General features: G+C 39.4%; 1 protein-coding gene across 7 annotated transcripts in view; it reads left to right on the top strand.

Annotated features, from left to right (window-relative positions):
- Positions 1–9,245, top strand: part of flncb (filamin C, gamma b (actin binding protein 280)) — an 82,054-nt gene extending 72,809 nt beyond the window's left edge. For 4 of the 7 annotated variants that reach the window (XM_027151442.2, XM_027151446.2, XM_027151445.2 and 1 more), the window contains 12 exons: positions 1–86; positions 922–1,074; positions 2,038–2,160; positions 2,497–2,727; positions 2,933–3,202; positions 3,317–3,454; positions 3,606–3,721; positions 4,482–4,614; positions 4,697–4,873; positions 6,538–6,756; positions 7,803–8,009; positions 8,258–9,245. The exon at positions 1–86 is cut by the window's left edge and continues 118 nt beyond it. In XM_027151442.2, coding sequence (XP_027007243.2) covers positions 1–86; positions 922–1,074; positions 2,038–2,160; positions 2,497–2,727; positions 2,933–3,202; positions 3,317–3,454; positions 3,606–3,721; positions 4,482–4,614; positions 4,697–4,873; positions 6,538–6,756; positions 7,803–8,009; positions 8,258–8,445 — 2,041 coding nt within the window. In that variant the 3' untranslated portion in view covers positions 8,446–9,245. The remainder of the gene's footprint in view (positions 87–921; positions 1,075–2,037; positions 2,161–2,496; positions 2,728–2,932; positions 3,203–3,316; positions 3,455–3,605; positions 3,722–4,481; positions 4,615–4,696; positions 4,874–6,537; positions 6,757–7,802; positions 8,010–8,257) is intronic. The other 3 variants (XM_027151449.2, XM_027151448.2, XM_027151447.2) reach the window with 1 other exon arrangement.
- The last annotated feature ends 3,419 nt before the right edge of the window (positions 9,246–12,664 follow it).

Raw genomic sequence — 12,664 nt, 5'->3', positions numbered from 1 at the left:
CAGCAAAGTGAAAGTGTTCGGAAAAGGTCTGGTGGAGGGACACACCTATGAGGTGGCCGAGTTCATCGTAGACACCAGAAATGCAGGTGAGAGTCGATATTTCAATTGATGAGTTACAAAATCATAATAGGTTGAGATGTAAAGATTAAACTAAACAAAGTTTACATTTAAGCAAAGCAAAGCAAAGTTTACATTTAATACTTTTCATTTTACTCAAATCACAAAGTGCCTTGTATATAAACAAACAAACAAACAAATAAATAAAGCTTCCAAATAGTCAGGTATGTCTTATGTCTAGATGTTAGGACTAATATAAAAAAGAATAAAAAAGTTAAGTGCTCAGGATGGGTTATACTGCTTCAAGAAATCAGCAAGAACTAGGCAACGTTTGTAATTATATGATCAACCTTTGGGGGTTTCCTCTGGCTGCTCTGGTTTCCTCCCTCATGTGTTGTAGGCTGAGTGGCATCACTAAATTGTCCATAGTTTATGAATGGGTGTGTGAGTGTAAATTGTCCCCGTGGATAGGCTTCAGACTTTCTACAACCCGTTTTAGGGGATATCTCAAAATATTGCCTAAAAAATATTAAAATACGTCAGAACGGAAGGAGGCCTAAACCAGAACTTTGTGGGATGCCATACTGCTCTTTTAAATTCTAGGCTATGAATACTATGAAAATTTATTAGTTCTAAATATATAGTATCTATCTATCTATCTATCTATCTATCTATCTATCTATCTATCTATCTATCTATCTATCTATCTATCTATCTATCTATCTATCTATCTATCTATCTATCTATCTATCTATCTATCTATCTATATATATATATATATATATAACATTTTCTGAGCAGGACTCATAATTGTTTAATTGTAGCAGTGTTAATAATGGTGAATATCCCTCCATTGTCTTTTAGGTTACGGTGGTCTGGGTCTTTCCATCGAAGGTCCCAGCAAAGTGGACATTAACTGTGAAGACATAGAGGATGGGACATGCAAAGTGACCTACTGCCCTACAGAGCCAGGCACCTACATCATCAACATCAAGTTTGCGGACAAGCACGTGCCAGGTACAGGACACAACACTCATTTACTTTAACCCTTTGTACCTGTACACTGGAGTTTCGTTCGTATGGGACATTTTTAGGAAGTATTAACAAACTAACTACTTTAGCGTTGCACATCTGATAGAAAATCAGTCAGGACTGTGTTGGCTTTCAGTGTGAGACGAGTTTTTCCGTCTATACGGCTAACCGTACGGGAACACCTTCAGATTTTAGCTGCTTACGACCAAAGACTTAGGGCAGAAATGGGTTTGATATCACCATATACTTTGCTTGAAAAAAGTGTTTAATTTGTTGGAAAAAACAAACTAACTAAGAAATAACTACAAATCTTTACCCCCAAAGTATATTGGTCTACCAATTGGAAGGTTGTGAACCTCATATCATCTCAGGGATTTTTTTTCCTTGCCACCATCAGCTCAGGCTTGCTAATTAGAGAAAATTCTTAGAGATATTAAGTAACTTCATTTTAAACAGATTTTAGTCTATTTCCATACTTCTGTAAAGCTGCTTTGAGACTATGTGAATTGTTAAAAGTGCTATACAAATCAATTTGATTGAATTCAATTAAAATGCAATGCACATTTCAAGCAAAGCCACTACACCAGGAAAATGAAGTGACATGGAAATACATTACCACATGACATGCCACAATTTAAAGCAATGCCTTGCCTTCACATCACGTGATGTCCGCATGGTACTGCTGTTTATTTGTGTCAGAAATTATTCATTTCCTGTTATATCGCATTTCATTTTCAGCAATTGCAACCAAAAGCTCTCTTTGTCAACCTTCATCATTCACTATGAAGCCTATAAAACTGTCATGTATTGTAGACACAGCCAGAAATAAAACATTGTTGCACTGAAGTGTTTTTGATACCTTATAAATGCTGCATATATTGGACATGAGGAGACGGTGAAGAGTTTGGGGTTATTTGTGATGTTTGTGTGTTGTGAAACTCTCTGCAGGAAGTCCATTCACAGTGAAGGTGTTGGGGGAAGGCAGGATGAAGGAAAGCATCACCCGGAGAAGGCACGCTCCATCTATCGCTACTGTAGGTAGCACCTGTGACCTCAACCTCAAAATCCCAGGTGAGCTTTAATTATAGCTTAACTGAACCGTTTATGCGTTACATAATTATAAGCTTAAGGTGGGAAGCAACAAATGACTTTGGAAGACAAGTACTATTTTCCTTTACCTTATTCCATCTGTCACAACGCCTGTGCTTTGTTCCTATCTTTTCACTTGTTTGTTGTTCTAAAGAGAGCCAATATGCTTTAAAAGAGACACTGAACTAAAGTAAATGCAGCATGCATGGTTTTCTCGCTGTCCTGATTTCCTCTTGTCTTACTGCTTTTTTCCCCTCTTTCTCTCTCTCTCTCTCGCTCTGGCTTTCCTCCCTCTCTCTGGACCCGTGCGTCCTGCAGGAAACTGGTTTCAGATGGTGTCGGCCCAAGAAAGGCTAACGCGCACCTTCACGCGCAGCAGCCACACATACACGCGCACCGAGCGCACTGAGATCAGCAAGACACGGGCAGGAGAAACCAAGCGTGAAGTGCGTGTGGAGGAGAGCACGCAGCTTGGAGGAGATCCCTTCAGAGACGTGTTTGGAGGCTTCATGGGGCCCTTCAGTGGCGTCCAGTCGCGCCAACCTGAGGGTGTGTGTGTGCGCAGGAAGGGGGGTTATGGATGAGAGGGGTCACACATCTCTTGGGACATAAGTGTGAACTTGGGTTTATTTACCTACGAAACAACTGAGAATCCAAACCAAACCTATCCAAATCCTAAAACCATCCTTACTTCATTCTCTCTCTCTCTCTCTCTCTCTCTCTCTCTCTCTCTCGCTCTCTCTCTCTCTCTCAGATGAGAGTAGTACTCAGGAGATGACGGCTCAGGTGACAAGCCCTAGTGGAAAAATGGAGGACGCAGAGATCATCGAGGGTGAAAACAGCACCTACAGTGTTCGCTTTGTTCCCCAGGAGATGGGCCCTCACACTGTCAACGTCAAATACCGCGGCCAGCACGTTCCCGGCAGCCCCTTCCAGTTCACAGTAGGTCCGCTCGGGGAAGGAGGAGCTCATAAAGTGCGTGCAGGTGGTACCGGTCTCGACCGAGGAGTAGCAGGAGTTCCAGGTGTGTTAAGTGCACTTGCTTGATGTTCCCTAATACACGATTGATTAAACACTGCGCCATTCCGGCTTTGTAAATAGCTTCACTAAAACTGCTTCATATGTGCCTGTCATGTAGCGGAGTTCAGTATCTGGACGCGTGAAGCAGGTGCTGGTGGTTTATCTATCGCTGTGGAGGGACCCAGTAAAGCTGAGATCTCGTTTGAAGACAGGAAGGACGGCTCCTGCGGCGTGGCATACGTGGTTCAAGAGCCTGGTAAGATGTGATAAATACAGGATCACAACCCGTTACCTTTTCATTTGTAAATACATTTTAGTAATGTCTTGACATGATTGATAGCTTCACGTTGATCCAGTGTGTGAATGAGATTATTGATTGTTGAAGAGCGGATTTTGATGATTGACAGGTGACTATGAGGTGTCAATCAAATTCAATGATGAGCACATCCCAGACAGTCCGTTCATCGTTCCCATAGCAACTCTTTCAGACGACGCACGGAGACTTACAGTTACTAGCCTCCAGGTGGGTTTTTCTCTCTCTCTTGTTCTTTCTTTTGCACTCTCTCAGAGACACATACAGTATACTGTACATGACCAGTTGAGTACATAGGGGGGATAAACCATTTAGTGATGATTTAAGGTGCGGGTTATGGTTAAGGATGTAAGGCAAGACTACTTTCAATGTTGGTATCCTGTATGACACCCATGTAGCCACTTCTCCTATAACAAGTAACAACTCAAAGGAATAAAAACCCTGTATTAAACTTTTTCTTCACTGCAACTGAGAGGAACCCATGTGTACCTTCATTCATTCATTCATTCATTCATTCATTCATTCATTCATTCATTCATTCATTCATTCATTTTCTAACACTTATCCGAACTTCTCGGGTCACGGGGAGCCTGTGCCTATCTCAGGCGTCATCGATTATCCTAGACCCAACCCATCGCAGGGCACACACACACTCTCTCATTCACTCACACACTCACACACTACGAACAATTTACCAGAGATGCCAATCAACCTACCATGCATGTCTTTTGACCGGGGGAGGAAACCGGAGTACCCGGAGGAAACCCCCGAGGCACGGGGAGAACATGCAAACTCCACACACACAAGGCAGAGGCGGGAATTGAACCCGATTCCTGAGGCAAACCTGCTAACCACTAAGCCACCATGCCAACCATGTGTACCTTTGAGTCATAAAATAAGTCCAAAAAAAAGGTTGTATTTTTGTTGTACAGCAGTAAAATATATTTATCAATGATCTTTTTTCTTACAGGAAACAGGTTTGAAAGTAAACCAGGAAGCGTCGTTTGCAGTGCAGCTGAACGGGGCAAGGGGTATGATTGATGCCAAGGTTCACACACCCTCCGGTGCAGTGGAGGAGTGCTACATCACAGAACTAGACAATGGTGACCACACAAACCCACACACACACACACCGAGCACACTCACACACACACACACTGAACACTGTATCTCCCCTCTCTGTAGACAAACATGCAATTCGCTTCATCCCACGTGAGAACGGTGTCCACTCCATTGACGTGCGCTTCAATGGAAGCCACATTCCTGGTAGCCCCTTTAAGATCCGCGTGGGAGAACCGGGACAAGCCGGAGACCCAGGCATGGTGTCTGCTTTTGGCCCAGGACTGGAGGGAGGAACTACAGGTAACCGAACTCACTTACTCACACAACACCAAACGCAACCTTATATCAAATGCATCAGGAGCCGTGTGTCACAATATAAGTGAGTGTAATAGTTTTCTTACATCAGGAAATACAAAGTGTATATTATACTAGAGCAAGTCCTTCAAAAGTTGAACAACTTTCAATTAAAGCAGCTCTGAAAATAGTTCCAGTGTTAAGATAAATCACAGGATTATATTAAGTTAAGGCTTTATTGTGACAGTTCACAGGGACATTTAATAATGTGAGTGGATTTAAAAAAGATGATATGATGCATTTTTTTTTAAGGAAACTTTTATGTACGGTAAAAAAAAAAAGTCTCCAGTCAGCCCTCAGAGGACATGTGAAATGGCACATTGCACTTTTTGGCTTATCAACTTCACTGGTGTGAAGAAATTGGGAGGTTGGTGAGGTAATGACTTTTTATAATGAGGTTTATAACTGCTATAACATAAATGGTAAGAGAAGCCACCTGCTTTATGGATGTTATGCAGTATTACATGTAACTATGACATAATAAATACCTTCTAAATTAAGAAACTCAAGAGTTAAGATTCAGTATTTTATTTGTCACCTACAGAGTTATATAAAGTATTCAACACACGATGAAATGCAAACTTGACCTGCTCGTGTTTGGACCGTGCATATATATAAACTAATTAATAAAAAAATGTATAAAAATAAAGGATAAATCTAAACAAACTGAACAAAATGGAATATTGATGTGCAATTATGTTTACATGTAATAACGGTACAGAATGGGCAAAAAAAAGGATGTAGCAAATGTCGCATGTAGTATCAATAAAAAGTGCAGTGTGCAGAGTGTCAGTGGAGTTGTAGAGTCTTTATGAGCTCTGTAATGTGGACATGTCTGTAATGAGGAGTCTGATGACCTGAGGGAAGAAGCTCTTTCTGATCCTCTGAGTTTTCACCATCAGTATTCCTGAGAGGACTTCAGGATGTGTGGTTATTAGAAAACAATCAACTTCACGTGGTAACAATAACTCATAATGCAATGAACTACACTACAGGCTCTAGTATAATATCCATACTGGGAGTAATAATGTGTTATAGAATATATCATCTATGGGCTATTTTTAAACGCGAGCCTGTTTTGCTGTACATGGAATGATGATGGAAAATTTTACTAAGAAGTTCTATTTTGTCAAGTTCTGACCTTCTGTGTGCGTGATTAGAAGTTGTTATTGATTAGAAATGGTTATTAGCAGAGATTGTTTGTGTAAAATATTAGAGTGTCAGAATGAGCTGGAGACAAGATGGTTAGGCTCATAAACAACTTAGGCAGACTTACTGTAGGTAAGGGTAAGATCAGGAGCCAATCAGACGTTGTGCATCCAGCCAATGATTAATGTTTTCCATGTGTTTTAATCATCTCTATAAAATCTCAATGTAACGAATGATGCTCTCATGCTACAAAAGGAGCGTTGGGTCCAGTTGCACAGCAGCACAATTGTAACAATTATTGTTTACAATTGTAAACCTTTTTACTCTTGCTCGTGCTTACCAGTATGCTATATTCTCAAACCCTCTACACAGACATGTAGGTTGATGTTCATGCTAGGAAATATTTCCTTTTTTGTTCAGTACTGAATATGTATAATTTCTTTTCTTTCCTTCTCTCACAGGTGTGCCCTCTGAATTCATTGTCAACACAGTCAATGCTGGAACCGGAGCTCTCTCTGTCACCATTGACGGACCCTCGAAGGTAAAGATGGACTGCCAAGAGTGTCCTGAGGGTTACAAGGTCATGTACACACCCATGGCTCCCGGCAGCTACCTTATCTCTATCAAATATGGTGGACCACAGCATATCGTCGGCAGCCCGTTTAAAGCTAAAGTCTCTGGTGAGACATTGTGTTGTTAAAATGTATTTACTTTATGTATAGTATAAGAAAGAAAATGTTTTTTTGTTTTTTTTTTTTGCATGGCCATGCTATGGTTGTTTGTGGTCTTAGCACTTCCTGTGTAACTCTGATCCGTCTGTAAAGTTAAATAATGCTGAATTAGAGTTTTTTCTGGAAAGAGCTTAAACGTGTGAAAGAGAAAGAAAGAAAGAAAGATGACGAAGAAGATGGAAAAATGACAAAACTTTATAATACTAGGAACATTTTCATGCTAGTTTTTGCTGACAGAGTGCACCCTAGGTCACACCTGTGAATAAATAAACAATATTATTATTTACAGACACAGGACACATATCTAATATATACATTTAGTTTATGACAATTCCTTGTAGCTTGTTCTTCCTCTATAACACCATTATAACAGGCCACCAATTTGTGAGTGTGAAGGCTATAACACAACATTTAGGCAAAAGTTAGCTAGCAACCATTGTAATGGTTTCAACTACAGCATAGATTACGCCTGATGTTATCTGGCTTGCTAATAACCTTGTGATTAGCATTAGGCTACTGGTTTGCACAACGGAACATTCTGATATAAATAGTGAAGCTGGCTTGTAGTGTTACTTAAAATGTTAGCTTCGTAACTTCGTAACTAGTTTCCACAATATACAAGTTTACCTATGGTTTACCAAAATAGTTTACCAAAAGCTTACTATTGATATTATATACTGGTCTACAGAGCAGGATAACGGTAGCTACAGTACATTGCTAGTAAAACTGACCAATTTTTTGTTTAGTAGTAGCTAGTTAAACTTAATCCCAAATCTATTTACAAGAAGCTAGCTATTTTAATTCTTGTTAGCTATGTCATGTAATTAAAAACCAAGCACGCTAAGAGTGCTGTGAGAAAGATGGCCATCTTATCTTATACAGGTGAATGTGCATTTCTGTGAGTTATTTTATCACAGAATCTGTATAATATTTAGAAATATAAAAACTATACTTGTCTCAACAACAAACTTGTCTCTATTTGTCTCTGTGTGTAGGTCAACGTCTGTCTGGGGGACACAGTCTCCATGAGACCTCATCTGTGCTAGTGGAGACCGTCACTAAGTCATCCACCATGGCTGGTTCTTTTGCCTCTTTGCCCAAATTTTCATCTGATGCCAGCAAAGTGGTGTCCCGAGGGTCAGGTCTCTCTAAAGCCTTCATCGGACAGAAGAACACCTTCACAGTAGACTGCAGTAAAGCTGGTGAGATGACCAAACCTGTCTTCAATCTTAACCCATAGAAACCAGTAGTGAAATTCCAATATAATTGTCACTTATAGTCCCAGATGTATCTTTGCACTTCTGTGCTCATACAGAAGGTTGTGTAAAAGTTTCTACACCGCAAGAAACGATCAAATTATAATCGAACCATAACTGACTAAGCTAAAAAAAATTAAATGGTGGTCGAAACTTTTTATTATTCGATTAATAAATATGATTTATTTTTGCAGGGACAAACATGCTGATGGTGGGTGTGCACGGGCCAAAGACTCCGTGTGAAGAGGTCTATGTCAAGCACATGGGTAACAGGATGTACAATGTCACATATACAGTCAAGGAGAAAGGAGACTACATCCTCATCGTCAAATGGGGTGATGAGATGGTGCCTGGAAGCCCCTTCCATGTCACAGTGCCTTAATATGGACTTACCCCACAGTCCCTCTCTCTTATATCAGAGACTTGGTTGTCTGTCCTGAAGGAAAGACAGCACTCACTGACAGTGCCAAATTATTTCACACATTTCTGTCTCACCGTTTGGATCAGCAATCGAGACAAAACATCACATCAGTGTATTGCTTAGTTTCCGTGCCAAACACGCAGGCTACATGTTCGCGTGCTATCCACCCGCTGTTTTTATAAGATCGTTGATTCATCAGTGTTATTTCCGTGGCTCTTTTTTTCCTGCTCATAGTATTTTTTGTACTTTCTATTTTTGTGATGCTAGAGAATGTATGTGAAGTGAGTGAATGTCTAAACAGCCAAATAGATTGACGTGCTATTAAAAAAAATATAAATATCTGCTTAAACATCAAGTACCCTAAAATGACTGAAGCCACTTCCACTTTTATTTATTTAGTCCACTTTCTCTCTTTCCTCCGCAACACATCTTATATTTGGGAGAAATGAAAGGTCCTCAGTTTTAAGGCTTTAGTTCTTGGTTGAGAGGAGAAACATGGCTCCAGATTAAACTCATCCTGATTTTTCCTTGCTGTGCCTTCTGACAACATTGCATGATCTGGCAAGAGAGACTTTTTTACCACTTATCATGGGAATGTTTGAAAAACCCATAGACGTTTAAGCAAAGCAGTATTAATGAGTGCCATTTTATAGTGATTTTATATGGATGAAATAAGTGATGTGTATGGAAACAACTTACCCTGTTTGTTGATTCTGTGCAGGTATATTAAAATTTTATTTGCTATTTTGCCATTCAAAAAATTTGCACTGGTTGTATTATTATTATTATTATTATTATTATTATTATTATTATTATTATTATTATTATTATTATTATTATTATTATTATTATTATTATATAGAACAAAGTTTTAACCGTTTGAAGTTTTTCATTTGAAATAAAATGCCCCCTGCTGGTCAATAGGTGAATTCAAATATCAAGATTGCCTCAAGGCGAAAATACACCTACATCTGATTGACAAGCATTAACAATAATGATGCAGTCCCTTGCATAAGTATTTACCCCATGATCTTTTCCATATAATTTAATATTTTAACCTGACACTGAAATGTTATGATTAGGAACTATCCTGGGTTACCTTAACAAGCAAGGAACAAAGTTCTGAGACAGTAAAAATAAAGAAGCAGCTTTTATTTTGTCACATATACATTACAACACTGTGAAATTCTTTCTTCACATATCCCAACTTTGGAAATTGGGGTCAGAGCACAGGGTCAGACATGATACAGAACCCCTGGAGCAGTGAGAGTTAAGGGCCCAACAATGGCAGCTTGGCAGTGCTGGGGCTTGAACCCCAATCCTCTGGTATACAACCCAGCACCTTAAGTGCTTTATCCACTTAGTGACTCAAGTTAGTAACAGGATATGGAAGGTATAATTCAGAGAAAGAAACATCCCAAGGACAACTCTCGATATTATGCTACCGCCACCATGTTTCAGGAGGGTACATTTGGAAGGAGTCTCCAGTGTCAGTACTTTTGGGGGGAATGGATGGTTGTAAGATCAACACTGACTTCACGAATCTGAAACTTATAAATAGAGAACTAAAATCCTGTCGTATAAGGGTAATAAAACACCTATATAATCAACATAAGGTCTGTAATTGTAAATCTGTCCACATCACACCAACCTGTGTTTGATCAGTTTCTTAGTACAGCACAAGCACAACGTGTTTATTTCCTTTGTATAACTGGGTCAGGATAGAAGGATTAGAGGTATTCATTTTATTAGGAACAGCAGACAATTCCAAACGTTAAGCAATACCCAGAACAGGTGCAGATCAGGTGGGCTACACATGGTAAACAACGGACTCAGCAAAGATAAAGGTAACGATGTGGTGGGGGATGTGGTAGCTCAATGGTTAAGGTGTTTGACTACTGATCGGAAGATCATTGGTTTGAATCCCAGGTCCACCAAATTGCTACTGCAGGGCCCCTGAGCAGGACCCCTGAGCAGGACCCTGAGCAGGACCCTTAACCCTCAATTGCTCATGTGTATAAACTGAAATAAAAAAAAAAGTAAGTCACTCTGGATAAGAGTGTCTGCTAAATGCTGTAAATGTAAATGTAATGCAAACAAAGGCGAGAACCAAACAGGTACATGCCATAATAATGTCAGGATACAAAGCAAATTGTCTGTACATTTTAGACACACAAGGGTTTATACATGTAAAGCATGGTAATCAATGGGCAAACTGAAAACAGGTGAGACAAATAAAGGCACGCGAAGTGAGCAACCAATGACAAGACAGGTATGGCAACATGGTGAACATGAATAAACCTACATTCATCAATGTAAACAAAAACGCATTACAACACGGAAGTCCATCATAGAACTGTGGAGGACTCGTGACAATAACTGTACCCTGTTAATACTTATTAAACATATTAATATATTTTTTTAGCCACTTGGATTAGAATATTAACGAGGCTATATCCATTTACTCTGTTATTTTGTAACATAACAGGCTGCTCTGCTACATGGAAATCAGGTTTAATGAAAAAGAGCGAGTGGTGAATGCCTCACGGATAACGTGCTTATTTGTGATGAAGATGTAAATGTTTGAGGCATAGCACCTCGGTGAATTAAATCACATATTTCTGCCACAAAAGCCAAAGAAGGAGCGAGGGAAGAGATGATTAGATACGAGATTTGAGAAGCACATCTTCTAATACAGAACGGCTTCACACCTGAGGCACGGATAGCGCAGGTGTTAAAACTAGACACTAACTTGGGAGAAGAATGAATGCCTCCATTTTCTAACGCATATAATATCTTGCTGTGTAAGTTCTGTACTTATTGTTTGCTGTTTAGTCTGTGGGAAGTGTCTGTATTTTAAGCTCCACATCATCCATCTGGAAGGTCTGAGGTTAATGGAGGTGACTGGTTGGCGTATCAGAAAATGCAATCGGCTGCATTGGGAAACAAGACAATTTGATGACCGATTGCGGGCACGATGGTGATAACAAATAACTATCACTGGAAGCAAGTCTGTTACGGTACACTGCAGACCTACATAACAGACACACATGTACAGTGTGTATGTAGAAACAGAAGCAATGTGCATGTGCAATTGAGCAATACAGAATGCAGCAGGAGCCTCTAACTGATGCTGTGTGATGAATACAAGCTCTGTTAGACAGCTAGGTGCAAAACTGATGGTAAATTATAATAAATACACACACACACACACACACACACACACACACACACACACACACACACACACACACACACACACACACACACACACACACACAGCCAATCTCAGGAACCGATCCTGAGAACGCTGGGAGTGAGAACAATGGGAATACACCCTGAGCTGAACACCATGTCCTTCCATACACACAATCAATCACATCTAAGCTTAGGTGGAATCTTAAGTCTCCATTAGTGAACAGTTGATAATGTCAACACAATAGACTTCATTTTAAAACTGAAATTAATTTCCTGATTACACATTTGCACTTTTTGACCATACAATACACAATAACAGGGAAATGATTTATTATCACTACGTATTTTGAGTCACCCAGATGAGGACGTGTTCCCTTTTGAGTCTGGATCGACTCAGGGCTTCTCAACGTGTGAGATACAAAATTCCTTAAATCGTCTCAGGAAGTTTGTCTAGCTTTCCTCATAACGGTCACACAAATGTCTTACTCGTTTGATATCAATAAAAAACATCCAGAATTTATATATTTCTGTAAAACTGTTTTTATCAATGTCCATTGTTATGTGCTATACAAACTGAATTGTGGCGAATGATCTCATGGTATATTCAGGTTAGAGTAGAAACTTTAGGGCTTGTCATTATCCTATATTAATCCTTTGTATACGATTAATGTCATTATCCTATAGTAATCCTTTAATAATGAATATCATAATGACGGGCCAGTATTATAACGAAGATCCATTCAGCTACTGGCCTGAAAATTTTTGGAAATTTAAAGAATGTTTATATAGAATTGTTTATATACACTCAAATAACTTAAGGCCAGAGGTTTGTACTGGATTATGAATTATAGCAACAAACTGGTCCAAGCACCAGTTGCAAATAGTGTCTCTATCTACTGATTTTAAGGCTTAAGATAACTCAGAACTGGTGAGGTGCAGTTATGTTTAAATAACTCAGAAATCATTAGTAATACAAATACAG

The sequence above is a fragment of the Tachysurus fulvidraco genome, chromosome 19 (genome assembly GCF_022655615.1).
Source record: "Tachysurus fulvidraco isolate hzauxx_2018 chromosome 19, HZAU_PFXX_2.0, whole genome shotgun sequence".
Taxonomy (NCBI): domain Eukaryota; kingdom Metazoa; phylum Chordata; class Actinopteri; order Siluriformes; family Bagridae; genus Tachysurus; species Tachysurus fulvidraco.
The sequence above is the reverse complement of the archived record's forward strand: the minus strand, read 5'-3'. Positions and strand labels throughout refer to the sequence as shown.